This window comes from Rhamphochromis sp. 'chilingali' (genome assembly GCF_963969265.1).
Source record: "Rhamphochromis sp. 'chilingali' genome assembly, chromosome: 18".
Classification (NCBI taxonomy): domain Eukaryota; kingdom Metazoa; phylum Chordata; class Actinopteri; order Cichliformes; family Cichlidae; genus Rhamphochromis; species Rhamphochromis sp. 'chilingali'.
Genome location: NC_137945.1, coordinates 23305083 through 23330419, shown reverse-complemented (window position 1 = coordinate 23330419; position 25337 = coordinate 23305083). Strand labels below are relative to the sequence as shown.

Sequence of the window (25337 nt, the reverse complement as noted above, 5' to 3'; positions counted from 1 at the left end):
GAGGGCAAACTGCTGCAGAACAGAAAATACCTAATGCCAGCATAGGCACTGTGAGATCTTGTAGACAAAATTGGTGGTGATTATTCAAGACCTTGTGTGTGAGGGCAAGTATTTGGATTTTTATTTGGGATTTAATTGGGAGCCAATGAAGAGAGAAGTCCATATGGGGGAAATCTACTCTGTCCTTCCAGTCCCTGACTGTGCTCTGGATGCAGCGTTTTGGAAAACAGTGTAAAGGCTTTTCAGGAAGCTTTTAGGACACTGTGAAAATACTGAATTTGAATAGTGGAGGCTAGAAGTAGTGAATGTATCCTTCCTCTCTATCATTAGATGGAGAGAGTGTACAAAGGCCGGCATAGTGGGTCTGTGGCCACTCTTGCTTGCGCTTTTGCGTGTCTGTCAGCCAGCTGTGGAGAAGAGCAAAGTTTTTACATGCAAAGAGCTGTAGTGAAAAGCAGTGTTCCAAACAATGAAATGTGTCCACTCCTTGTGCTTTTCATGCAGTAATGTTTGAAGCTATTTCTGCTGTTGTCCCATTCCCGGTGAAATCCGCTGTGCCTCCAATCCCGATCGTCTTGCAAAGCAATGAGCATTTGTCAGACGCATGAGTCATTGGCGGTACTCAGACTGGATCCCGGACGACTACACGGGGGAACGTGTGGGGTGGCTAAGAGAGCAATTGAAGGATGCCATGTTTACTGAATATGTGCCTAATTTTGTCAGGACATAGCTGGGTCCATTGCTTCTGCGTGCTCTATTTTCACAAGTAAAGGCCTGGCTCTTTCTCCTGGCACCTTCTCAGGTGATCTCCATGCCTTCTTCTCAAATCAACGTCTGGACTGCCGCAAAACAGCTGACCGTTGTCGACAGGATTCGAACCTGTGCGGGGAGACCCCAATGGATTTCTAGTCCATCGCCTTGACCGCTCGGCCACAACAACCACATTGGGCTGTGGAACTACATACTTGAAAGACATACGTCTTCCAAGTCCTACGCCACACATCTTTCAAGTAGGATGTGCACAACAACGGCCACGCTGGATTGTAAATGCGGTAGCTGCATGACTTTGGTGCGAAAGCTTGTGGTTTTGCAGTTCCGTGAGATTGGTGCAGCACAGCTGCGGTTGAAGCTAACTGGCTGACATTAGCTTGCTTGTTTGCATGAACAGTAACACACACAGCTGATGATTTTGCCACCGCAAAGAGCTGATCAGTACATGGTTAGTAAAATGTTATCTTCATTCCAAACATTGAGCACAATATTTAAAGTGGGACTGGGTGTCTTTATGAAGAAGTAGCGTGTCCAATCCCAGTTTCATGTAAGAAGGTATAGGTATGAAGTGATGAGAACTCAAAGCCTGTGTGAACAGTGTCTTTCCACAGTAAACGGTAGCAGCGAGGCCGATGAAGAATGCACCTGGCCTGACATTGTAAGCATTTGCAGAAAGAGAGGAGAACGTTTTTAGTGTAAAACAATACGCAGCCCACATGCTTGAACAGCACTGCGAGTGGCAACTGCGATGGCCGGGAATCGAACCCGGGTCAACTGCTTGGAAGGCAGCTATGCTTGCCACTATACCACCATCGCTGTGAAAGAACGCAAAATCACTGATTCATTGTCCGGCTTATACAGATTTTCAGGACAATTAACAAGGTGGGCATTGTGATTACTCGCTTGTCAGGTTCTAAACTGGTCAAAAGGTAGATCACTAAAAAGACTAGTGCTTTCATGCAACTGCACATTTAATCTCATCAGCAAAGCTTCTTTGCTACTCAAGTGTGGCCTCTCACGCATTTAAACTCTTGCGTGATTTTTAGCACCTTGAGAGTCGCAATGGTCACGCGAGTTCTTCAGGTCACAGCAGACAAGGTGAGAATAGGTGTGAATCTGTCTTGGGACGAATCTGGGACGAGGACGTCTTTGGCTCCTCTTTCAAGTTATTGGACTTTGGCAAAAAGGTTTTACGCTTAATTCAAAAATGAGAGCAAGTGTCTGTGTCCCGAATACAAAGTGGGAGCTGGTTCCACAGAGAGGGGCCTGAAAAGTGATGGCTCTGCCTTCCATTGCACTTTAAAATCTCCTCGGAAGCCAGCAGTCTGAGAGCAAAGCACTCTGTTGGGATGATAAGGCACTGTGAGATCTTGTAGACAAAATTGGTGGTGATTATTCAAGACCTTGTGTGTGAGGGCAAGTATTTGGATTTTTATTTGGGATTTAATTGGGAGCCAATGAAGAGAGAAGTCCATATGGGGGAAATCTACTCTGTCCTTCCAGTCCCTGACTGTGCTCTGGATGCAGCGTTTTGGAAAACAGTGTAAAGGCTTTTCAGGAAGCTTTTAGGACACTGTGAAAATACTGAATTTGAATAGTGGAGGCTAGAAGTAGTGAATGTATCCTTCCTCTCTATCATTAGATGGAGAGAGTGTACAAAGGCCGGCATAGTGGGTCTGTGGCCACTCTTGCTTGCGCTTTTGCGTGTCCGTCAGCCAGCTGTGGAGAAGAGCAAAGTTTTTACATGCAAAGAGCTGTAGTGAAAAGCAGTGTTCCAAACAATGAAATGTGTCCACTCCTTGTGCTTTTCATGCAGTAATGTTTGAAGCTATTTCTGCTGTTGTCCCATTCCCGGTGAAATCCGCTGTGCCTCCAATCCCGATCCCAGTCCTCTTGCAAAGCAATGAGCATTTGTCAGACGCATGAGTCATTGGCGGTACTCAGACTGGATCCTGGACGACTACACGGGGGCACGTGTGGGGTGGCTAAGAGAGCAATTGAAGGATGCCATGTTTACTGAATATGTGCCTAATTTTGTCAGGACATAGCTGGGTCCATTGCTTCTGCGTGCTCTATTTTCACAAGCAAAGGCCTGGCTCTTTCTCCTGGCACCTTCTCAGGTGATCTTCATGCCTTCTTCTCAAATCAACTTGCTATTCAAGTGTGGCCTCTCACGCATTTAAACTCTTGCGTGATTTTTAGCACCTTGAGAGTCGCAATGGTCACGCGAGTTCTTCAGGTCACAGCAGACAAGGTGAGAATAGGTGTGAATCTGTCTTGGGACGAATCTGGGACGAGGACGTCTTTGGCTCCTCTTTCAAGTTATTGGACTTTGGCAAAAAGGTTTTACGCTTAATTCAAAAATGAGAGCAAGTGTCTGTGTCCCGAATACAAAGTGGGAGCTGGTTCCACAGAGAGGGGCCTGAAAAGTGATGGCTCTGCCTTCCATTGCACTTTTAAATCCCCTCGGAAGCCAGCAGTCTTAGAGCAAAGCACTCTGTTGGGATGATATGGCACTGTGAGGTCTTGTAGACAAAATTGGTGGTGATTATTCAAGACCTTGTACTTAAACCCAGATGGACTGAGACGAAAGGGCAGATCAGACTGTTGAAGTTGACGTGCTGCCGTATTAACAGGAAAACACTCACTTTTCCCCAAATTTAATTTATAACCTGAAAACGAACTGAAGTTCTCCAGAACACTTAAAACAGCAGGGATGGAGCATGCCGGATCAGTCATATATAATAACAAGTCATCCGCATACAATGATACTTTATGTGTAATGCCATTACGGATGATTCCCCTGAATACAGAAGAAGATCTCAATGTAATAGACAGAGGCTCGATGGCAATGGCAAAGAGTAAGGGAGACAAAGGGCAACCTTGATGACAACCACGACCCAGCGCAAAATAATCAGAGTAAACATCATTAGTATGAACACTGGCTTTAGAGGATGAATAAAGAAGCCGAATCCAGGAAATAAATTTATCGCCAAAACCAAATTTCTCTAAAACAGCAAACAAGTACTCCCACTCCACCCTATCGAAAGCCTTTTCAGCATCTAAAGAAATCACAAGTTCAGGAAGTTCAGATCGACGCTTTGAGTAAATAACATTGAAGAGTGTACGGGTATTAAAAAACAATTGCCGTCCCTTTATAAAGCCATTCTGCTCTTCAGATATAATTCGAGGAAGCACATCCTCAAGGCGAGATGCAATTACTTTAGCCAATACCTTTGCATCGGCATTAAGCAGAGATAATGGCCTGTAGGAACCACAGGAGGTTGGGTCCTTGTCATTTTTGAGAAGGAGCGCTATGGTTGCTTGTGTGAAAGTAGGTGGTAATGAACCCATTTCCAAGGATTCGTTAAACACAGACAAAAGCAATGGTGCCAATTTACCAAATGTTTTATAGAATTCAATTGGAAACCCATCCGGGCCCGGGGCTTTATTAGACTGCATAGCTGTAATAGCTTTTAATACTTCTTCAACAGATAATGGGGAGTCCAATTGCCCCGCATCATTAGTACCAATAACAGGGTTTGAAAGATTATGAAGAAATGCATTCATTTTAGCTTTATCCGTGGGAAATTCGGACCTGTACAACAAAGAGTAAAATGTTTTAAAGGTAGAATTAATTTCCAAGGGATCTGTAGTAATATTGTCATAAGAGTGTTTAATACTGGGTATCACACGCGAGGAGGCCTGACGTCGTAACTGATGTGCCAACAAGCGGCTAGCCTTGTCACCATATTCGTAATATGAGCCACGACTGCGTAGTAATAAGTGCTCAGCCTCTTTGGTTGACATAAGATCAAATTCTGCTTGCAAATCAAGGCGCTGCTTCAGTAATTCTGGAGAAGGGTTCAGTGTATAACTTTGATCAAGGTTACTAATTGCAGCTATAAGTTCTTTAAGGCTGGCATTAATCTTTTTATTAGCACGGACAGAGTAAGAAATAATTTGACCTCTCAGGTAGCATTTAAGAGTCTCCCATAGCAGAGAATATGAAACAGAATCATCCTGATTGAAGGACAAGAACTCCTCAATAGAGCTTGAAATAAATTCACAAAATTCTTTATCCGCCAGAAGGAGAGAGTTAAATCTCCAAAGTGGAGGGCTACGTTTATGGGTAGAAAGCTGAACATCCAATAGCAGAGGAGAATGATCAGATATTACAATACCAGAATAGTCGGAAGAATTAACACATGAATTAAGAGTTCTGTCGATGAAAAAATAATGTTAGATTATTCTGTTATTATATGTTACCTTATATATGTAATCAAAGTAGTTGAATTAGAATACTGCTGTAGATCACATTATACCCTTTAATATAGAGTGTGTGAGCTGTATGTAGTTTAGTTCTCATTATACTTTTGAGTTAACAGAACATATTCACATATTAGTTCATTAGATAAATTTGCATCACTCTGTATCCTTGATCTGCTGGGAATGTGTTACACTGTTTTCTTGACATGCTTAATTGTTGAATCATGAAGAGAAGGTTGTAAGCAGGAGACTCTGTGTCTAAAGACAGGGGAGATAGATAGACCACATTCCACACCCCCACCTTACAGAAAGCAGAGAAACAACTGCCGAGGTCATAACTTAGGCGCTGTAACAGAGAAAGAATGTGATGTTTTGGCTTTTACGACTAGCTGGGGGCCACTAGAGACTATAAAAAGCTGAGCAACCCGTCACCATTTTGAGACATGTGCCTGACCCTCTGGTAGCATCTCTCCCGTCCGGACGTTGTAATGCTCTGACTGTTGAATTGTATGGAAATAAATGATTGTTGATTGAGCATTTATACACCGAGTATTGTCCCTCCTTCAGCCCAAAGATTCAAAGAATTGGGAGATTTCAACAACTTGGTGCCGTGTGACCCGGATCTTTGGTGTGCTGAGGAGGTGCAGATTTGACCTTTGGTGAGATCGTGAGGCAAGGTGAACAGAGGACCGGTCCAAAAATAAAAAGGTAAGCACAGTCTGTTGTATTATAAATACCAAATGTGCATATTGGGCTTTCCAAATTAATCTGTTCACTGAGTTACACGTATTTTCACAGTAAATTTGTCGGTGTCTGGTTTTTGGCGCAAGATACTAACAACATAAGTTGAGGCTGAATTTCAGTGTGTTAAATAAACTGCTTCTACCGAGATACTAATAACATACTACGTTGGACTAGTTGCAGTAAACTGCTTCTACCGAGATACTAATAACATACTACGTTGGACTAGTTGCAGCCACTTTACCTTCCACATTTAATTTTGTCTAAATACTGGCTTCTGTAGCAATAATACATTAGAATTTCTTCTGAAGACGCGGCCATTAGTTCAGTACATTGAAGTCGAGGTTTGAAGTTTGTTTATGGTGTCGGTTACGTCCTGGCTCTTGCCGGCCATGAAATAGAAGTTGATTTAAGGAAAAGCAGATGCTGGCTCACGGTGCGGTTGAACGCTGGCAACGCGAGAGCGAAACACGTCCGTAGGTTTGGTTTATGATACGGCCGTGTTCCGGTGGTGCGGCCGTGAAGTGCAGTAGTGGTTGGTGCTAGTTTAGTACATTGAATAGAGGTTTGACGGTGGTTTGTGGCGTCAGTCGAGTTTTTTTTTAAGGGCTGCGGTCATAAAACAAAGTAAAATTTTACTTGCCAAGAAGTACATAGAGCAAAACCTGGTTTATGATGTCGGGTATAACTTCGGGGATGCAAGCATCACTTTTATGATGCGATTTTGCCCCGTTGTGGCGGTCATAAGCGCAGAGAAAGGGGTATTTTGGTCTATGGTTGTTGTGCTTCAGAAGAGTCTAACAGTTGAGCTCAGAGGTTTCTGTGCAAACTTCCGCTGATGAGGAACGCTCTCTGTGTGTCTCACTGATGGTGTAAGGCGCTGTGTGTGTAAGGCGCGCTCTGGCTGTGTGTGAGGTGCGCGCTGAGTGTGTTTCTGTGTGTGAAGTCTGAACACAGTGACAGTGACGGTTGATGTGTTTGATTAGGAGGACGCTAGAGCAAAGACACATTTTAGGATCAAAGGTTGATGCCTAGTGTACCTGTGGAAATAATTTTGCCCTAGGAGTGGCGACCCTCCTGTTCGTGGACGCGCGGCCAGGACCGGCGGCGTCCGGATGCCGAGGTGGTGACTTGGGGAGGTGAGGGCCCCCGCATAGCTACGGAATAACACTGGGACCGCAGCGTAATCGCGGGTTCACATTTATTCCGGACTAGAACAAGACACATTTTGCGAACAAAGGTTGAGTCTAGATTAGTAAAGAAATAAAAAGGTTAAATTCCTCGTTTCAGTGGTTGAAATTGTTGTGTGCCTGTCCCCTGACGAGTGTGAAATTAAAATAAAGAGGGAATTTGGAGCCACATAGAGATAGACGGGCATAATTGGGTGTATTACTCTGTGGTGTAATAAAAAAAAAAGAAAAGAGAGAGATAGTGAGAGGTGTGCAGTGGAGAATTGTGGAGGAGTAGAGAGAGGAATGTGTTGGGAGACTGGCGTGCAGTTTACGCTGTCAAGGTAGGCGTGTTGCCTGCTTATCTGTTTAACATGTGATGAAAATGAAATTAAATAAATCTCTTAGTGTGTTAATACAGGAAGCTGCGGACCTGGACCAACTGCCCCCACAAGCACAGCGGCCGAAGCAAAATTATAAGTAATGGGAACCACACCCAGCACGAATCAGCAGCTGTGAAACAGACAGCAGCGAGGAGAGAATTAGAGGAGAAATGAAGGTTTTAAGAGCACATGAAATTGGGTTGAATTTTGGGGCCAACGGACTTGTGGAGGTTGGGAAGGCGTCCGGAGCATCACAACAAAAAGGTGAAACAAAAACACACAAGCAGAGAAATCTGAGAGAAAGGCTCCTTTTAAGGTAACGCCTAGTTTGAGAAAAAGATAAAATTAACCTGCCTGCCTACAAATGCACATACACGCAATGAAGAAACAGCTTACACTCATGAACACGTGAAGATTTTCCAGCAAGGCTAAAGCAGCGAAACTTAACATACATCTGTTGTTAAAGGATAAATACATTACTGACAAATAAACTCTCTGGGTTGCAGGACAACAATTTAACTTAAAAGAAAAAGACACTGGTCTGACCAACCAGTGAAGACATGACAAATTTAGGGGTTAAAAGATTCAAATTGTGACATGTTTTCTGCTGATTGATTGATACAAGTGATTACTGAATGAAAGAAAATTTCCTTTTGGGCTTTTAAACATGATCTTAAGAATTTTAACAGGTGCATGTTGTCCTGTCAACTTGGTGGGTTAGGAGTTGATTATATCGGGAGAGAAAAAACAAAAAAAGGGGGAGAGAAGGCTGACACAGGGCCTGGCCCCGTTGTCTCCCCTCTGAATAACACAGCCAACACAACATCATTTTCCTGTTCGTTTGTTTTTGTTTTGTTTTGTTTTTGTTTTTTCTATACATATTTAATTACAGGCTGCTTTGCCGGCCCTGAAAGCCGAGGCTGACTGGACTCCTGCTCTCCCCCATACGTGACACTGACCAAATGCTGCAACAGCTGGACCCACAACAACGACCTGAGAATGTCAACAGACCTGCAGGAATGTGATCTCATGCAGCCGAGACGGAGAGCACTAAACCTAAGGCCCGTTTCACTACACGGGGGAAAATTCCCAGACTGCGTCAGCTGACAGAGCTCAGCTGTGACGAGACGCCCGCCAAGCCCGAATGAAAAGTAAGGCCGAGCGAAAGAATGCTGACCTTGATAACTTTGCATTCACACTGTGCAGGACAGTGATGGACCAACACGGATGATCGGGCGGCAAAAAGGGCGTGACCGAGACAGGAGGAGTAACTGAGGTCAGAAGGCACCTCAGAATGGACAAAAAACACAGAAGAAGATGCAGGTTTTACCTGCGGTGAACATCGACACTGGAGAAAGGACTGCCCCAATTGGGGTCAGAACCAGGACGGACAGAACTTTGAGCAGCAGCAGCAGCAATGGTCGCAAACAAACTGAAAAGGAGGGGGGCAGGACCCCAGGGCATGCTTCAGGCCGTGGTTTACCCAAGACACCAGAACAGGAAAGTGATGAACAAACACACACACACACACACACACACACACACACACACACACACACACACACACACACACACACACACACACACACACACACGTCTCCAAACACACAGATTCAGAATGAAGTGAAATACACACATGAACACGTGCACTCGTTGAGTGAGTGAGAAATGACACACACACACATATACACACACACATACACACACACACACACATTGGAATGCTGATTCACTGAGAAGTGATCCACATACACACACACACACACACGCTGATGCAATGAAGAATGCTTTGCTTATGCTGATATGCAAAATGCTGCACACAAACATCCCAATGCATAATTTTTATGAGGAGCCATGGATTACCATTGATTACTTAGAATGTGTTATATGTCACCTAGAAGGCATTTATGTAGAGTTAATAAGGTCTAAAACGGTTTGGTTATGAAAACAATGTCTGTGCGTGATGTCTGTTTATGGCTCAAGGCCTTGACTGAATTCTTTGCTGTGCTTCACACAGCCCTGATGAGGAACAGTGGCACAGAGTGAAGATGATGAATTAATAGTGTAAGTTTAGGTTGGAGTACGGCATTTTCTGTAATTGAGATTTGATTCAAGGAGGAACAAAAGGTGTTACGGCACCTGAGGTTCTCATTCCCACGCAATATTGTCCCGGCAGGAAGCAAAATGTTCCTGTGAATTTCTGGTTGATTGTTTGGTTTTGCTTAGCGCTAGCTTGATTTTATCAGTGAGCTTTGGCTTGTGCTCTTTCTCGTAAGCGAGAGAGGATAGTTTTATGCTTGGATATGTCTGCAACGGGCCCTAGTTTATGTTATTGTTATTAGTGTTTTGTTGGTTACGTCTGTTTTCGTTTTTGTTACAGTGCACTGGAGAAAAAACATCTGAGAGGTGTGATCCACCGGTGGTGATATGGTGATATTTTGTGAGTTCATGATTTAACAATCAGCTCTTTAAACCAGGCCTGAAAGATTGAAATTTAAAGCGCTATGAAATATTCTTACAAAAACAGTTGCAAAGTGTGCTTCTCCATGATTGTAATTGGCTTGGGAGAAATTCACTTATAGGGAACACTGAGAAGTTCTGAGTCTAAAAGGATTGCATCGAGTCAATCCGGCCCAAAAAACAACAAGGAATTGTTTTCCTTTAAAATGATGACGTCATCTTGCTGGTGATGGAGGCTCGAATAGGTTGCGCGGGAGACTCCATTATCAGCAAAATCTGGTATGAATGTGTGTGGAGGTATGCATGTGAATGGACTGTGATGGACTGACGACTACAAGTTTTGACTGACTTGATACTGAGACAATGACTGCACCCACTTTAGGATTAGTAAATGCCAATAAACAATTCACCCAGCGGGCAAGAGAAGGGTGGATGCTTCGCTTTGTTTTGTTTTGTTTTTGCAGGAGCAGGAGGATAAGAGAGACTGGAGGAGGAGACTCTAGCTTCACATAAGTATGAACTGCAGACTTAACACTTTGGTTGCTGAGTCTGAGTTACTGATGTTTGCATTAAGAAAACTGTGCTATATTAGCTGTGTTTTGATTAAGGTATCATGTTATATTATTGGGAATGCCAAATGCTACAGTGGAGACAACTATTGATATCACTCATGACTGGAATATGTTACTATTAACCACAGCAGGCCACTGTAAAAAAGTCAATTAATTGTTATAGAGGAAAATCGCCAAAATTTAACAATACCTATGAATGGCTTGCCACGTTCAGAATAGAGATATGGAATAATGAACATTGGTCCACGTGATTTAGGTTCTCATTTGAAATAGTAAGTTATTAGATGTAGAATATAATTGACAGGGACATTTGATAGGATGTGGTACTGCAAAAGAACAAGAGCAAAGTAAATAAAGAAAATATTGTGTTTAGTTTGGATAAATTCAAATTAAAATGTACCATTACACTCAGAGGATCAATATGGAATAAAACATATGCAAAATTTGTATGAAGTACATGACTGATAACTGTTCTGTCCTGAGCGTTTGTTTCTAGAGCACCCACTTGACCACACCAACAGTTTCTCGCCACCAACAGGGGGTATTTGCAAAGAATAGGGAGGAATATCATCAAAAACTGGGAAAGGTAAGCCCTGAAGGGGGTGATGACACCATAACTTTCACTTATGGTCAAATTCTTAAAATTTGACCCCAAACTTGAAGATTCTTCAAACATTTAGAGACAGAGTGGATAAACATAATGTCGCAAACCACATAAGGATGGAGCATTTGAATCAATAAGATGGTGAAATAACACGCAGTAAAATGTGGATCATGTTGATTATGTTTATTCCAGTGTGCAGAGGAGTCAATTCCCTTCACAAAGTTTATAAATTCACTTGAACCAAAATTAGGAGCACCCGGTGCTGCAAGAGTTAATAGTCACAATACCCAAGGACAAGCACAAGAGCATGACTGATATGATGGGACTGGGATTTTGCTACACTTAATTATTGCAGACACAACTAAAACTAGAACTATAACTAATCAAAACTAAACTAAACTAGCAAACAATTGGTAAAAACTGATTAAAACTGATATAAAATTGAAAATCTGAAGTCGAAGCTAAATAAAAATAAAAACTGATGAAAATTGCAAAACTATTACAACCCTGGTCCAGACTAAGATGGCGTTGGACATCTTCAGGGCAGAAAAGGGTTGGTGTGACCAAGGTGTGGTTTGGCTTGTTGTATGTACATTTCAAAATGTTACAGCTCTGGATGGACCAGTTACCAGGGCATGGAAGGATGACAGACTTCATTACATGAGGAGAAGGGAAATTTCCGGGATTGAGGATCCTCTGGGATAACAAGGCTGGAGCAACGGTACTCGAGAGAAGAATTTCTGATACTTTCTGAGATATGATGTCACTAACCTTCTCTTTTAATTGTCTAGCTCCAATGAATTGACACATGGGAGTGTGTCAAAAAGGGGGAGTTGAGTCCAAACATCAAACAATGGTTTTATGAACATCTTATGACGTTATTTCTGTGTTTAATAATTTAGCTATGGTAAAACTTAAGCTTATAATGTGCTAGACTTAGAAAGGGTTCACTAATTTTTGATTTCTTTTACATACACATAGATTATGATTAGAATAAGTCCCTGGGTCAGAGAGTCTGAACATAATATTTTAAATGGCCTGTATTTATATAGCGCTTTACTAGTCCCTAAGGACCCCAAAGCGCTTTACATATCCAGTCATCCACACACAGGTGACGGCAAGCTACATTGTAGCCACAGCCACCCTGGGGCGCACTGACAGAGGCGAGGCTGCCGGACACTGGCGCCACCGGGCCCTCTGACCACCACCAGTAGGCAACGGATGAAGTGTCTTGCCCAAGGACACAACGACCGAGACTGTCCAAGCCGGGGCTCGAACCGGCAACCTTCCGATTACAAGGCGAACTCCCAACTCTTGAGCCACGATCGCCCCATTTAAACCAAATTTGAATCATTAGAACAACAATGGATAACAATATTAGATTATCAAGGCTAGGGAGAGAGGTGTTTTGGTTTTCTGTCTCTTGCAGAGAAAGGAAGAGACACCAGATGGGGACACGGAGATGTGAGGACCCTTCACAGCAGAGACAGATGTAGGGACTGCCGAGACAGCAACTGGGGTCAAGTGTCATGGCGTTTGGGCTCCTGGAGAAGATGGATCCCACAAACACAGCAATAACCATGAAGGGGTTGGCGAAAACCAGGAACACCAGACCAACGAGGTTCGAGAGGCTCTTGGCAAAAAGGGGGACACGGCGGTGACCCCAAAACACACAGATCTTTGTTTGAAATCGGGGCAGAATAATCCCCAGAACTGTGCAATGACTAAAGGGTGGTCTAACCCCGGAGGTCGAAGAAAGAAGCTGAGAATCACCCAACTGGAAGACACTGGTAGCTGCAGCAATAGAAACAAAGGTTAAAAGTTCCTTAGACAGAGGTTCTAGTCTAAGTACATTTGAAAGGTATAAGGTGACATTAAAAAAGGGGTGGAAAACTGGAACACCAAAATAAAGCTGTGGGAAAATTGGGAGTGATGGGAGTGTCATCTGTAACTGCTGTTATGGTTGTAAATCTAACTTTGCTTGCATCTGAACTGCGTGAACACAGAGGTCATCCCACAGATGGTCCACCCATTAAAGGGGGACAGAGGGCCTCAGGATCAAGAAGACCTGGACCTTGCGACCCTGGAGTGCATGTTGTAAGTGATCTCTTTCAGAGATCAAAAGGGGGAATTGTTAGATTATTCTGTTATTATATGTTACCTTATATATGTAATCAAAGTAGTTGAATTAGAATACTGCTGTAGATCACATTATACCCTTTAATATAGAGTGTGTGAGCTGTATGTAGTTTAGTTCTCATTATACTTTTGAGTTAACAGAACATATTCACATATTAGTTCATTAGATAAATGTGCATCACTCTGTATCCTTGATCTGCTGGGAATGTGTTACACTGTTTTCTTGACATGCTTAAGTGTTGAATCGTGAAGAGAAGGTTGTAAGCAGGAGACTCTGTGTCTAAAGACAGGGGAGATAGATAGACCACATTCCACACCCCCACCTTACAGAAAGCAGAGAAACAACTGCCGAGGTCATAACTTAGGCGCTGTAACAGAGAAAGAATGTGATGTTTTGGCTTTTACGACTAGCTGGGGGCCACTAGAGACTATAAAAAGCTGAGCAACCCGTCACCATTTTGAGACATGTGCCTGACCCTCTGGTAGCATCTCTCCCGTCCGGACGTTGTAATGCTCTGACTGTTGAATTGTATGGAAATAAATGATTGTTGATTGAGCATTTATACACCGAGTATTGTCCCTCCTTCAGCCCAAAGATTCAAAGAATTGGGAGATTTTAACAATAATCAAACCTGGAATAAGACTGGTGGACCTGAGAGAAAAACGAAATTTTTTTGATTGAAGGGTTGCGAAATCTCCATGGATCAACAAAATCATTCCGTTTCATAAAATCTGAGAATGTTTTAGACATAGATGATTGAGTCAAATTACGAGGATTAGATCGATCCAAAATTGGATCAAAAACACAATTCAGATCACCACCAAGGATAAGCAAATGTGTATTCAGAAAGGGGATGTTACTCAGCAGTCTATTAGCGAAATCAGCATCATCAAAATTCGGGGCATATACATTTACCAACAAAACCTTTTTCTGCATTAGGGTACCAGCAACAATGGTGTATCTACCATTCGAAGAGAATTGAACTTTCTTATTAATGAGAATGGCCACTCCTCTAGCCTTCGAATTAAAATTTGAGTGAAAGACCTGACCTACCCAAGGGCAATATAACCTGTAATGATCCTTAATGTGAAGATGAGTCTCCTGTAAAAATGCTATGTCAGAATTTAGACGTTTCAAGTGAGTAAAAACCTTAGATCTCTTAACAGGGTTACCCATACCTCTGATATTCCAATTAATGAATCTAAGAGGCATACCTGACCCAGCAATGCTGGGGTCTATATTGCCATTAACCATTTAGAAAAAGGAAGAGGAAAAAGACCAAACCAAAATGCCAGTGGCCATGAAGAGCCGAAAATACTGAATTTGAATAGTGGAGGCTAGAAGTAGTGAATGTATCCTTCCTCTCTATCATTAGATGGAGAGAGTGTACAAAGGCCGGCATAGTGGGTCTGTGGCCACTCTTGCTTGCGCTTTTGCGTGTCTGTCAGCCAGCTGTGGAGAAGAGCAAAGTTTTTACATGCAAAGAGCTGTAGTGAAAAGCAGTGTTCCAAACAATGAAATGTGTGCACTCCTTGTGCTTTTCATGCAGTAATGTTCGATGTTTGAAGCTATTTCTGCTGTTGTCCCATTCCCGGTGAAATCCGCTGTGCCTCCAATCCCGATCCCAGTCCTCTTGCAAAGCAATGAGCATTTGTCAGACGCATGAGTCATTGGCGGTACTCAGACTGGATCCTGGACGACTACACGGGGGCACGTGTGGGGTGGCTAAGAGACCAATTGAAGGATGCCATGTTTACTGAATATGTGCCTAATTTTGTCAGGACATAGCTGGGTCCATTGCTTCTGCGTGCTCTATTTTCACAAGCAAAGGCCTGGCTCTTTCTCCTGGCACCTTCTCAGGTGATCTCCATGCCTTCTTCTCAAATCAACGTCTGGACTGGCGCAAAACAGCTGACCGTTGTCGACAGGATTCGAACCTGTGCGGGGAGACCCCAATGGATTTCTAGTCCATCGCCTTGACCGCTCGGCCACAACAACCACATTGGGCTGTGTAACTACATACTTGAAAGACATATGTCTTCCAAGTCCTACGCCACACATCTTTCAAGTAGGATGTGCACAACAACGGCCACGCTGGATTGTAAATGCGGTAGCTGCATGACTTTGGTGCGAAAGCTTGTGGTTTTGCAGTTCCGTGAGATTGGTGCAGCACAGCTGCGGTTGAAGCTAACTGGCTGACATTAGCTTGCTTGTTTGCATGAACAGTAACACACACAGCTGATGATTTTGCCACCGCAAAGAGCTGATCAGTACATGGTTAGTAAAATGTTATCTTCATTCCAAACATTGAGCACAATATTTAAAGTGGGACTGGGTGTCTTTATGAAGAAGTAGCGTGTCCAATCCCAGTTTCATGTAAGAAGGTAGAGGTATGAAGTGATGAGAACTCAAAGCCTGTGTGAACAGTGTCTTTCCACAGCAAACGGTAGCAGCGAGGCCGATGAAGAATGCACCTGGCCTGACATTGTAAGCATTTGCAGAAAGAGCGGAGAACATTTTTAGTGTAAAACAGTATGCAGTCCACATGCTTGAAAAGCACTGCGCGTGGCAACTGCGATGGCCGGGAATCGAACCCGGGTCAACTGCTTGGAAGGCAGCTATGCTCGCCACTATACCACCATCGCTGTGAAAGACTGGAACATCACTGATTCATTGTCCGGCTTATAAAGCTTTTCAGGACAATTAACAAGGTGGGCATTTTGATTACACACTTGTGAGGTTTTAAAAGAAGTTGAATTTAGATAATAAAAATAACAAAAACACTTTTTACAGTAGCTTCACTCGTGCTACCCTTTTCTAATGTTGATCTGCCGGTGTTCCTTCAGGTAATCTGGATCTTTAAAAGTCTTATCACATATATCACAATCAATCCTCCTATTTATTTACGAAAGTGAATAGGAAAACTGTATGTTTGTATGTATGTGTTCCCAGCATGTTGCAGATCTGAAAGAATATAACCTCCGTCACCACTATGTGAGTCTTCATGCCGATAAATATGACAACTTTCAAGGACAGTGAAGTAGAGAGAAGGTGAATGAACCGTTGGTGGGTCTGAAGAAACAGCCGTCTGTATTTACTCACAGCCTAGACATCAGTGACGATGCAGTGAAAGCTAGCTACCTCATCGCTAATGAAATTGCACTAGCATCAAAACCATTTATTGAGGGTGAATTTCTAAAAACGTATAATGAAGGCATCGGAGATAGTGTACCCTGAAAAGCGCCAGGCCTTTGTAAATATCAGCCTGACAAGAAACACAGTTGCCAACAGGATTTCTGATCTTTCAGAGGATTTGGACAGCCAGTTGAAGCAAAAAGTAAAGTTATTTATTACGTTTTCAGTTGCAATTGATGAAGGCATGGACATTACAGATGTTCCGCAACTGGCAATTTTCATCCGCGGAGTTGATGACACATTGACCGTTACAGAGGAGTTCGTGGAGTTGGTGCCGATGACAGATACAACGACCGCAGCTGTTATTTTCACCGCACTTGTCGGCGCACTGGACAGGGTTGGAGTGGAGTAGTCCCACGGTGTCAGCCTGGCTACAGCTGGTGCGCCCTCAATGATTGGGAAAAAAGCAGGCGCCGTAACCAAGTTCAGAGATAAAGCGCAATCTGCAAATGGAGTATTTGATTTTTGGGCTTTTCACTGTATTTTGCACGAGGAAGCTTTGTGTTGCAAGTCATTAAAAATGGATAATGTCATGAAGGTGGTCATCCAAATTGTTAATCCCATCTGTTCCAGAAGCCTCAATCACCGTCAGTTTGTCAGCCTTCTCAGAGAAAAAGACCACATCTATGGCCTGCAATACCACACTGAGGTAAAATGGATGAGCTGAGGTGCTATGCTGAGTCATTTCTTTGATTTACAACAAAAAAATTGAACAGTTCATGGAAGAAAAGGGCAAACCAGTGTTAGAATTTCATTCCGCAGAATGGATGCAGAACTTGCATTTATGGTGGATGTTACAGAGCACCTGAATAACTTGAACAAACAGCTTCAAGGATGCAATAAAGTTGTCGCGCAGTATTATGACAGCATACGTTCTTTCAAGTTGAAGCTGTCATTGTGGGAGACGCAGCTCACTGGTGGTGATCATAGCTGGACTGGCCATCGGGCATACTGGGCATTTGCCCGGTGGGCCGATGAGTTTTTTTTCTTTTTTTTTTCTCGTAACGGTATAAACACTGAAAGGTGGTGGATTGGCCAGATGCTGGGAGATGTGTAAAAATAACTCAATTGTTGTTTGGTGGTGGCTATTGCGGAGCTTCCACAGATTCAGTAATGTTAGAAAGTGGTGGAGGCCAGCAGGTGGATGATGGAAAGGTGAGGCAGGAAGAGCAGAGACCTGAGGTGGCCGTCGGTCCGAGTGTCAGGTGAACTGAACTTCAAGTGAGAACTTATGACCTGCAGTCTGTCTGGGTCAGATATAAACCAAGTTTAGGTGGAGTTTATTTTCGTTATGCTGACTTTTTACAGTCAGTTACAATAACTCTGCGTACTAGCTAGCATGACGGAGTTTATATACTGCTGGGCGGGTGCTATGATGTTACTGATGTTTAACTTTATTTTATTTATAAGGTAAGTTATTAGAGTTTCCAACCGTCCCGTAAAAAACCGAATCGTCTCGTATTCAGAGAAAATATTCCGCGTTTCGTATTGACCTAAGGAGCACAGTTTGTCCCGGACTTCAGCTAGAATGGAAAAAGACACAAAGCTGGAGTTTTTCTGCGTCTTTACGCTGTCAGCTGTCTCTTCTTCTCTCATCCTCTCCCCCTCCCTCTCCTTTTGCTACCACAATCATGAAACTGATCAATGATCAGATGATCGGCTTTTCTGATGCAAGTCCTGTCTCTCTTGCTTGTTTATTGTCCACTTTGCACCAGAACAAGGAACCCAGAGGAGGTCGCGCTAAACAACAGCAGCACGTTTAAACTTGATCAGCTGTTGTTAGAATTTATGTAATATTAATTTCTACTATCAGCTGATGTTTTCTGGAGCCACAGCTGTAAAGCTGCTGGTCATGATATCGGTTTGGATATGTGGTGAGAGGGAAACATGAAGATGAAACCAGGAGATGTCCTTACTGAATCATCAGAGCTGAACAGGTGATGGAGAAACAGGTTTACCTTTTAGGTGACATGAATGAGTTGAAGGGAAGTTATGAACTGTTTCTGAGAGACAAATAACACCAGGATCCTTTTTCTATGTAGCTGACAGCTGGTAACTGTGCAGGGGCGGGTCTAGCAAAATTTTGCCAGGGGGCCAGGTAGGGCATTAACAGGGAAAGTGGGGCACAAGGACTACTTTTCTTTTATTATTCTCAATTAAAATGTCTAGCTTTTACCAAAAATTATTTGAATCTTACAACAAACATTTTCATCTGATGTAAAATGTATAGAAATCCATTATTGTACATAGTAATATTTTTTCAGGGTCCCATTATACTGTATAATTAAGTTTTATTCTTTCTCACCTGTCTTTCTGTCTCCTTTCACTTTTTAAAGGTTGCCATGTTAAAAAAATATTTTGTCCTGCCATGCTGTTTATTGATGTGGTAAATGAATAATTTATGAAAATATATCTAAATCTGTCATTTATTATTTTTAATATTCAGTAATGATCATGTCTCACCTTTAGTCTTCTCTGTCTTGATTTCAGGTTTCCACCATATGTTGTAGATAGTTCAGGAGGTTAACTCGACCGAGCAGTCTTTGGGTTTCGGCTAAGTACTGTTTAGAATACCAGAATAGAGAGGATGCTGTAGGTTTAAGTTTATTAGATTGATACATATATACCAACAAGACAGTGTACATCACTGTCACAACAGCGTTTGTTTTCATTCAAAGGCTTTATGGTTTTTCCTATAAAAAAACCATAGGAATATTCCTATTCCTATAATACCTGGTGGGCTGGTCGCTAGTCAAAATGCCCGGGCCGTTTTTTTGTCCCAGTCCAGCCCTGGTGGTGATGCAGCTCACTTCCCCTGTTTGAAAAATGTGTGCATGACCCAAAGTGTGGTAGACATGAAGCAGTTCAAAGATAAAATAACGGGACTGTTACTGGAGTTTGAGCAATGATTTCAGATTTTTGGTGAACTGGAGAAAGACTTCAAGTTTTTTGCTCGCGTTCACCATGAATCCCTCTGATCTGCCCATCAGGATCCAACTTGAAATAATAGTGTTACTTTTATATTGTTGGATTGTCATTTATGCTTAGAAATATATACTCATATATCCTTAGAGGTATACACTGTAAAAAAATTTGTAATATAAAAGTATTTTACTGTGTATTTTACAGTTTTGTACTGTTCTTCTAAAATATCATTAAATTTACATCAATAGACTGTGATTTTACATTTCAAATGTAAATTAACGTAAAATCACTGTATTGTAATAAAACATAATTTTCTTGTTTTTTTAAATGTATTTGTCTGTACATATGCATATTTAGATTGTTAAAATACATTCACAAATGTTTGTCCGTTATTTGAAAGATTGAACTGTTTAATTCAAATGTAATGCTATGGAAAAATATATAAAATGATTCTTATAAATTTTTTTTACATCAAATAATTATTATTATTATTGCCATTTAGGGCGATCGTGGCTCAAGAGTTGGCAGTTCGCCTTGTAATCAGAAGGTTCGAGCCCCGTTGTCGAACTGACAACGTTAGGCAAGACACTTCACCTACCACCTACTGGTGATGGCCAGAGGGGAATTATAAAGTGGAATTGTAAAGCACTTTGAGGGTCTCAAAAAGCACTATATGAATGCAATCCATTATTATTTAAACCAACTGTTAACTGTATATTTCTGTACATTTCAGTATTATTATTCATATTGCCGCATTCATGGACCTTGTTTATAGGTAATTTCATTGTTTAATCACATTAAAATGTTCCTAATTTAATGTTTAAAAGCATTTGAAAAAGGCAAAATCCCATGTAAAATTAGGGCAACAAACTGTATTGTCATTACTGAAAATAACTGTAATTTCATGTGAAAGTTATTTACTGTTATTTTATGGTATTATTTTGGCTCCCCAGCTGCCGGAATGTTACCGTTTTTTTAGGATTTTTTTTTTACGGTGTATAATCGATTGCATATTGATAGGATGTGTAGGAGCCATTCTTGGGTTAATACCTTATGTGGTCGCTAGAGGTCACCTTTTTCTGTTTTGATCATGTAAAGGTATTTAAGGTAGACGCACGTACTCGGCGTCAGGTGTGTCATTAATTGTAAGAAGGCAAACAGTTTGTGACCGTTGCGCTGTTATGTTAAGTTGATATGGGAATAAAGACCAAAAAGGACAAGATAAGTACTGCTGGGGTTATTGGACTTTTTACTTAATTCATACATACCAGTGACATCGCGTCACCCCGGTTAACGACCACCTCAGTGGCTTCAAGCATAGGCTTAGCCTCTACAGGATGTCTGATCCTTAGCAGTTAGCAAAGACTCTGTGTGCCTCCCAGAGCACTCTGGCATGCACACACATCCTAAGGTCATGAGAGAGGTTGTACCTTCTCTTACTGATTTATGGTATAGGAGGACACCTACTCTGTATCTGTTTAAGTATAAGACATCATATGTTAATGAACCTACGCATATTCATGTAATCTCAATAAAGAGCAGTGTGGTACTGTGTGGTTGTGTGTTCATTGTCCTCAAAATTTTAAAATAACTTGAATTAATAGCTATGTTGTGCTTTTGGACACACTGTCCTCGGGCTCCAACTTTATGTTTATATGTTTTATGTTGATGTGCTACTGTTTCTAATTGATTATATTTATATATTTAACCTATTCTTGACTCTGTGTTTTTTGCACTTGTTTGGGGATTTCATTATTTTTATCTACATTTCTGCCTGAGAAATGACACCCTGATATAGTTCTGTGATCTGTGAAACAGTTTTGCAAATCACTGAGGCACTGTGTGTTTGTGTGTTCTTTGTCCTCAGAGTTTTCAAATAACTTCCGGTGTTTTATGAATAATGTTATGCTTGTACTATTTTGAACATACTGTCCTGAGGCTCTAGCTTTATTTTTTATGTTGATCGCATTAAAACAAAAAAACAATGCTTGTACCAACATTATGGACTCAATTGCTCCTCTAAAATGTAGATGGCAAAAATTTAAAACTCAGCCTTGGCTAAATAAGGCCACTCGTGGCGTCAGACAGGAATGCAGGAAAGCAGAACGAAGAAAGATAAGCTCCACGGTCCTTTTGAACCACCTACATGTTCATTCTTTTTCTCCGAATTTAAAGCAGTCTCATTATCCCATCTTACTGATATAATAATGCACATGAAACCAACTATGTGCCCCTTGGGTGTGTTACCTACGCCATTTCTCAGAGATGTGCTGAAGACAGTCGGCCCCAACATCCTCGCTATTGTAAATGGCAGTGTTTCAAATGGAACTGTCCCTCATTCATTTAAACAAGCTGTTGTCCAGCCACTTCTAAAAAATCCTGGTTTGGACCTGTCAGTATTTGGCAATTCTAGACGAATCTCTAAGCTGCCATTTTTGTCTAAGGTTTTCGAGAAAGTTGTCTGTTAGATTTGTATTGTTGATTGTCATTTATGATTAGAAATATTTACTTATATATGCTTAGAGTTTTGTAATTAGTTGTAGATTGGTAGAGGTTTTGATCCTTGATAGTCTGCAAACTTTGTGTGTATTAGACAGCACTTTGGGAGCATGAGAGGTCATACCGTGTCTTATTGTTTTATGGTAGGATTAACGTAGTTGCGTCTGTTCTAGTCTAAGTGCTCTTTGTTTAGATGAACTGCAGGACTTCCTCACCATGTTATCTAGGATGAACCATCTAGGGTGAGGGGGAGGCTACCCTCTCCCTGACCAAGGATGTTTGACCCTTTGATCAGCAGTCCACACACACACACACACACACACACACACACACACACACACACACACACACACACACACACACACACACAGGCAAGGTACTCTTTGTGTGTATGTAGACGTCATATGTTAATGAACTTATGCATATTCATGTAACCTCAATAAAAGAACAGTGGTACGGGAGAACGGGCGAGAGCAACTGGGGTCAAGCGAAGGGACGGCGCTTTGTCCGGTTCTCTCCCGTGCACGAGTAACATGAAGCTTGCCTATTTGTGTCTTGCTTTGCAGTGTAATTATATTGTCTTCAACGTTCCAGCGGATGGGTTCAAGCTACAAACCTATCATTAATTGGTCCTTCGAGCCGGAGCCCTGGAATCGCATTCACCGAGGGGAGGAGGGACACGCCGAAAGACTGACGTCAGCCAGGAAGTTCCTGTGGATTCGCGGTCTATCTTTCTCCTCGATGAATGTCGATCGGCGGGATTCGAGGGTGATATTACACGCTAAGCAACGCCAAGTAAGTTTGAAGAGGCCGACTCTATAACCGTGTCGTTGTGCAGTCTCCGCCATTTTGTGAGGCGTTGAGAAGTTCGCTGCTTTGTGGAGCGATAACTGGGTTAGTGTCCCGAAAAGAAGTTTTGGTTAAATCGCCCAAGGGTCCCATGCGTCCGGTGAGTGTCCGGTTTTGAAATCGCCCTGGGTGTGTGTCCCGAGCGTCCCTTCATTGGGTTTTGTCGCGCGAGTGGGTGAGCGTCCCACAACTGGGTCATGGTCCCGAGCGGTCCGGTGTGAGTCCGGAGTAGGCCTATTTTGTGTTATTGTCATCTTCGTCGTCGTCTCGTTGTTGTTGTTGTTGTGTGAGTGTGTGCGGAGCAGAACACGTGGTCTGTGACACCGACTGTTGTTGTTATCATGGGTTTCTAAGCAACCAAGAGTGAGTTGGAGGGAGACAGACGTTTGTGCTGGACTTTGCTCCTGGCAGCTGACACAAAATGTTAACTCTTTAGCTTGCCCTGATCGACAACAGCCTGTGTGCCAGACCATAGACGTAATTGAGGTGGATAGTTGTTAAAAGTAATCTACATTAAGCGTGTGGTTGCTTAAATTCAGTACGATGACATATGAGGAGAAGTGATATAGGCAAATATTTAAACTAATGAAGTGCATAGAGGCACTTGACCTGTGTGAAAGACTGTCGTCTTGTTATGAGCCATTGTTGAGATATGGAGCACACCTGTGAAAACAACTAATATGCTGAACCGTGTATGAAACATCTAAAAGTACATGATGGAGAAGCTGTGTTGAATATGAAAGTGTAAGACTTTGCCGCTGTGGGCAGAGCATGCAACTACTGTGTGATGTTGCGTTGCAGTTTTTTTTTCTGAGCTGATGAGCAAGCTACACATTATCAGATCAAGAGCTGTCTGGGAACTACTCAAAGAGGGGGAAACAGAGAGTGTGCAGCGTTTCCGTGAGCAGTTTTCCTGCATCTTGACTTGTGTGTAGAGTGTTCATAACATCAGCATCATGTTTTTGTTTATTTGTTTTGTTGGGTTGAAAATAATTAAATAAACGTGTGATCATGCCTATGGATCACCATGGCACATATCTCCAGCCATATGGTTTATTTATGCAGATGAAAAAGTGAGTGTGAATGTGTCTGACATCACAGTGTTTTTGTGCACTGTGCAAAAGTAATTGCCTTTGATTGTGAGTGAGAGCGGTGATTCTGCAGGTCACCAGCTATTGTAACGAAAAAAAGAAAAAAAAAGAGTGAAAAAGAAAAATCATAGGAAAAAGGTTTTGTGTTGATCAGCCAAAAACAACTACAATTTCATTTTCTGCTTTTAAGAAAAGACTGTTCACAAAAACACAGAGGGAGAGAGAGATGTGTGTTGATTAAGCAGTGATGATAATAATGAAATGTCTTAGTTTGTCACTTTCAGGTGAAAAGCAGACCTGAATCAATTTTCCACATGCAGCAGTCGGAAGAAAGTTATAGTTTAACATCATTGGAAACATGCAGGCCAAGTTTCTGGCTGACTTATTTACAGTGCCATGTGTCTCTCAACCTCACAAGCAAGCAAGCTCTCACCCCTCCCTGAAGACAAGGAATGCAGCTCCAAAGCAATAACATGATAAAGAGACAGCAGCAAGTCCTGAGCAAAGAGTCCCAGCAAAGCAGCAGCAATGTGGACAAACAGCATCAGAGAAGAAAAGCAAACCCATCTTCCTATCTGATTGGATGAATTCCACGGAGGGGCGAGCAAGATGGCGGCGTGAAGAGGAGTTTTTGTTTGAACTCTTAGAACGAGACATTTATTTGACGTCTTTCTGGCTTTCGGGACCTTTTGGAGATCAGCGCGCTAAGCTTGCTGGATCTGAGGCCAGGTTCGGCGGCGGCAGCATGTCAACATGTTCAGAAAGGACTGAGTGACTCGGCAAGCCACATGCGGCTAGCATGCTGGCTAGCGACCATAGCTACATGAAAGAAATGGACCCTTAATGTGCCGGCTGTGGTCGGAAAAGCTCCATCATAAACACGCCCTGTGCAGAGGTCCAAGCCGAAGAAGGTCGGCCCCAGCGTGAGCGAGCTGATCGTGAAAGCCGTGGCCGCTTCTAAGGAGCGCAACGGCCTGTCCGTGGCCGCTCTCAAGAAGGCTCTGGCTGCCGGAGGCTACGATGTGGACAAGAACAAGGCCCGTGTCAAGACCGCCATCAAGAGCCTGGTGGCGAAGGGCACTCTGGTGCAGACCAAGGGCACCGGGGCCTCCGGATCCTTCAAGATGAACAAGGCTACTGAGAGCAAAGCCAAGAAGCCCGCCGCGGCCAAAGCCAAGAAACCGGCAGCAGCTGCTAAGAAGTCGCCCAAGAAGGCAGCGGCAGCACTTCAGACACTAGCACAAAGTCAACCGCATCAGAGGAGGGACAGGACAAAGCTGAAGGAGAAACTGCCTGCTATTGGACTATTGAAGTGGCAGAGGACAATAGTGAGAGTGGTGAGAACACAAATTTTGTTATTAAATGTGGGAAATCAAAATTTGGGTTAGCAAACTTGGGAAAAAGAAAACTGACTGCTTAAGTTGGAAAATTGTGAAGGAGTCTGAAACATATACAAACATATACAGAATCACACAGAACATGCATTAACCCTACTAACACAAACACAAGAGAGCTTATGAAGATTAGACAACATCTTAAGCGTGTGAGTCTGTTTATCATCTTGTCCAAGTCACCTCGTGTGATGCAAAGACCAGTGGACTCACAGCACATTAGTTAAGAAATGATTAAATAATAGCAGAGAAGTGTGTAGGAAAGGCAGCTTTAAGAA

General features: G+C 42.5%; 1 protein-coding gene across 1 annotated transcript; it reads left to right on the top strand.

The window, feature by feature from the left end:
- Nucleotides 1–1833: 1833 nt before the first annotated feature.
- Nucleotides 1834–25136, top strand: LOC308385877 (histone H1.5-like; the record flags this gene model as incomplete). Its single annotated transcript, XM_080865071.1, has 2 exons — nucleotides 1834–1869; nucleotides 24562–25136. The coding sequence occupies 2 exons, from the start codon at nucleotides 1834–1836 to the stop codon at nucleotides 25054–25056; spliced, it is 531 nt and encodes a 176-aa protein (XP_080721197.1). The 3' UTR covers nucleotides 25057–25136.
- Nucleotides 25137–25337: the final 201 nt, after the last annotated feature.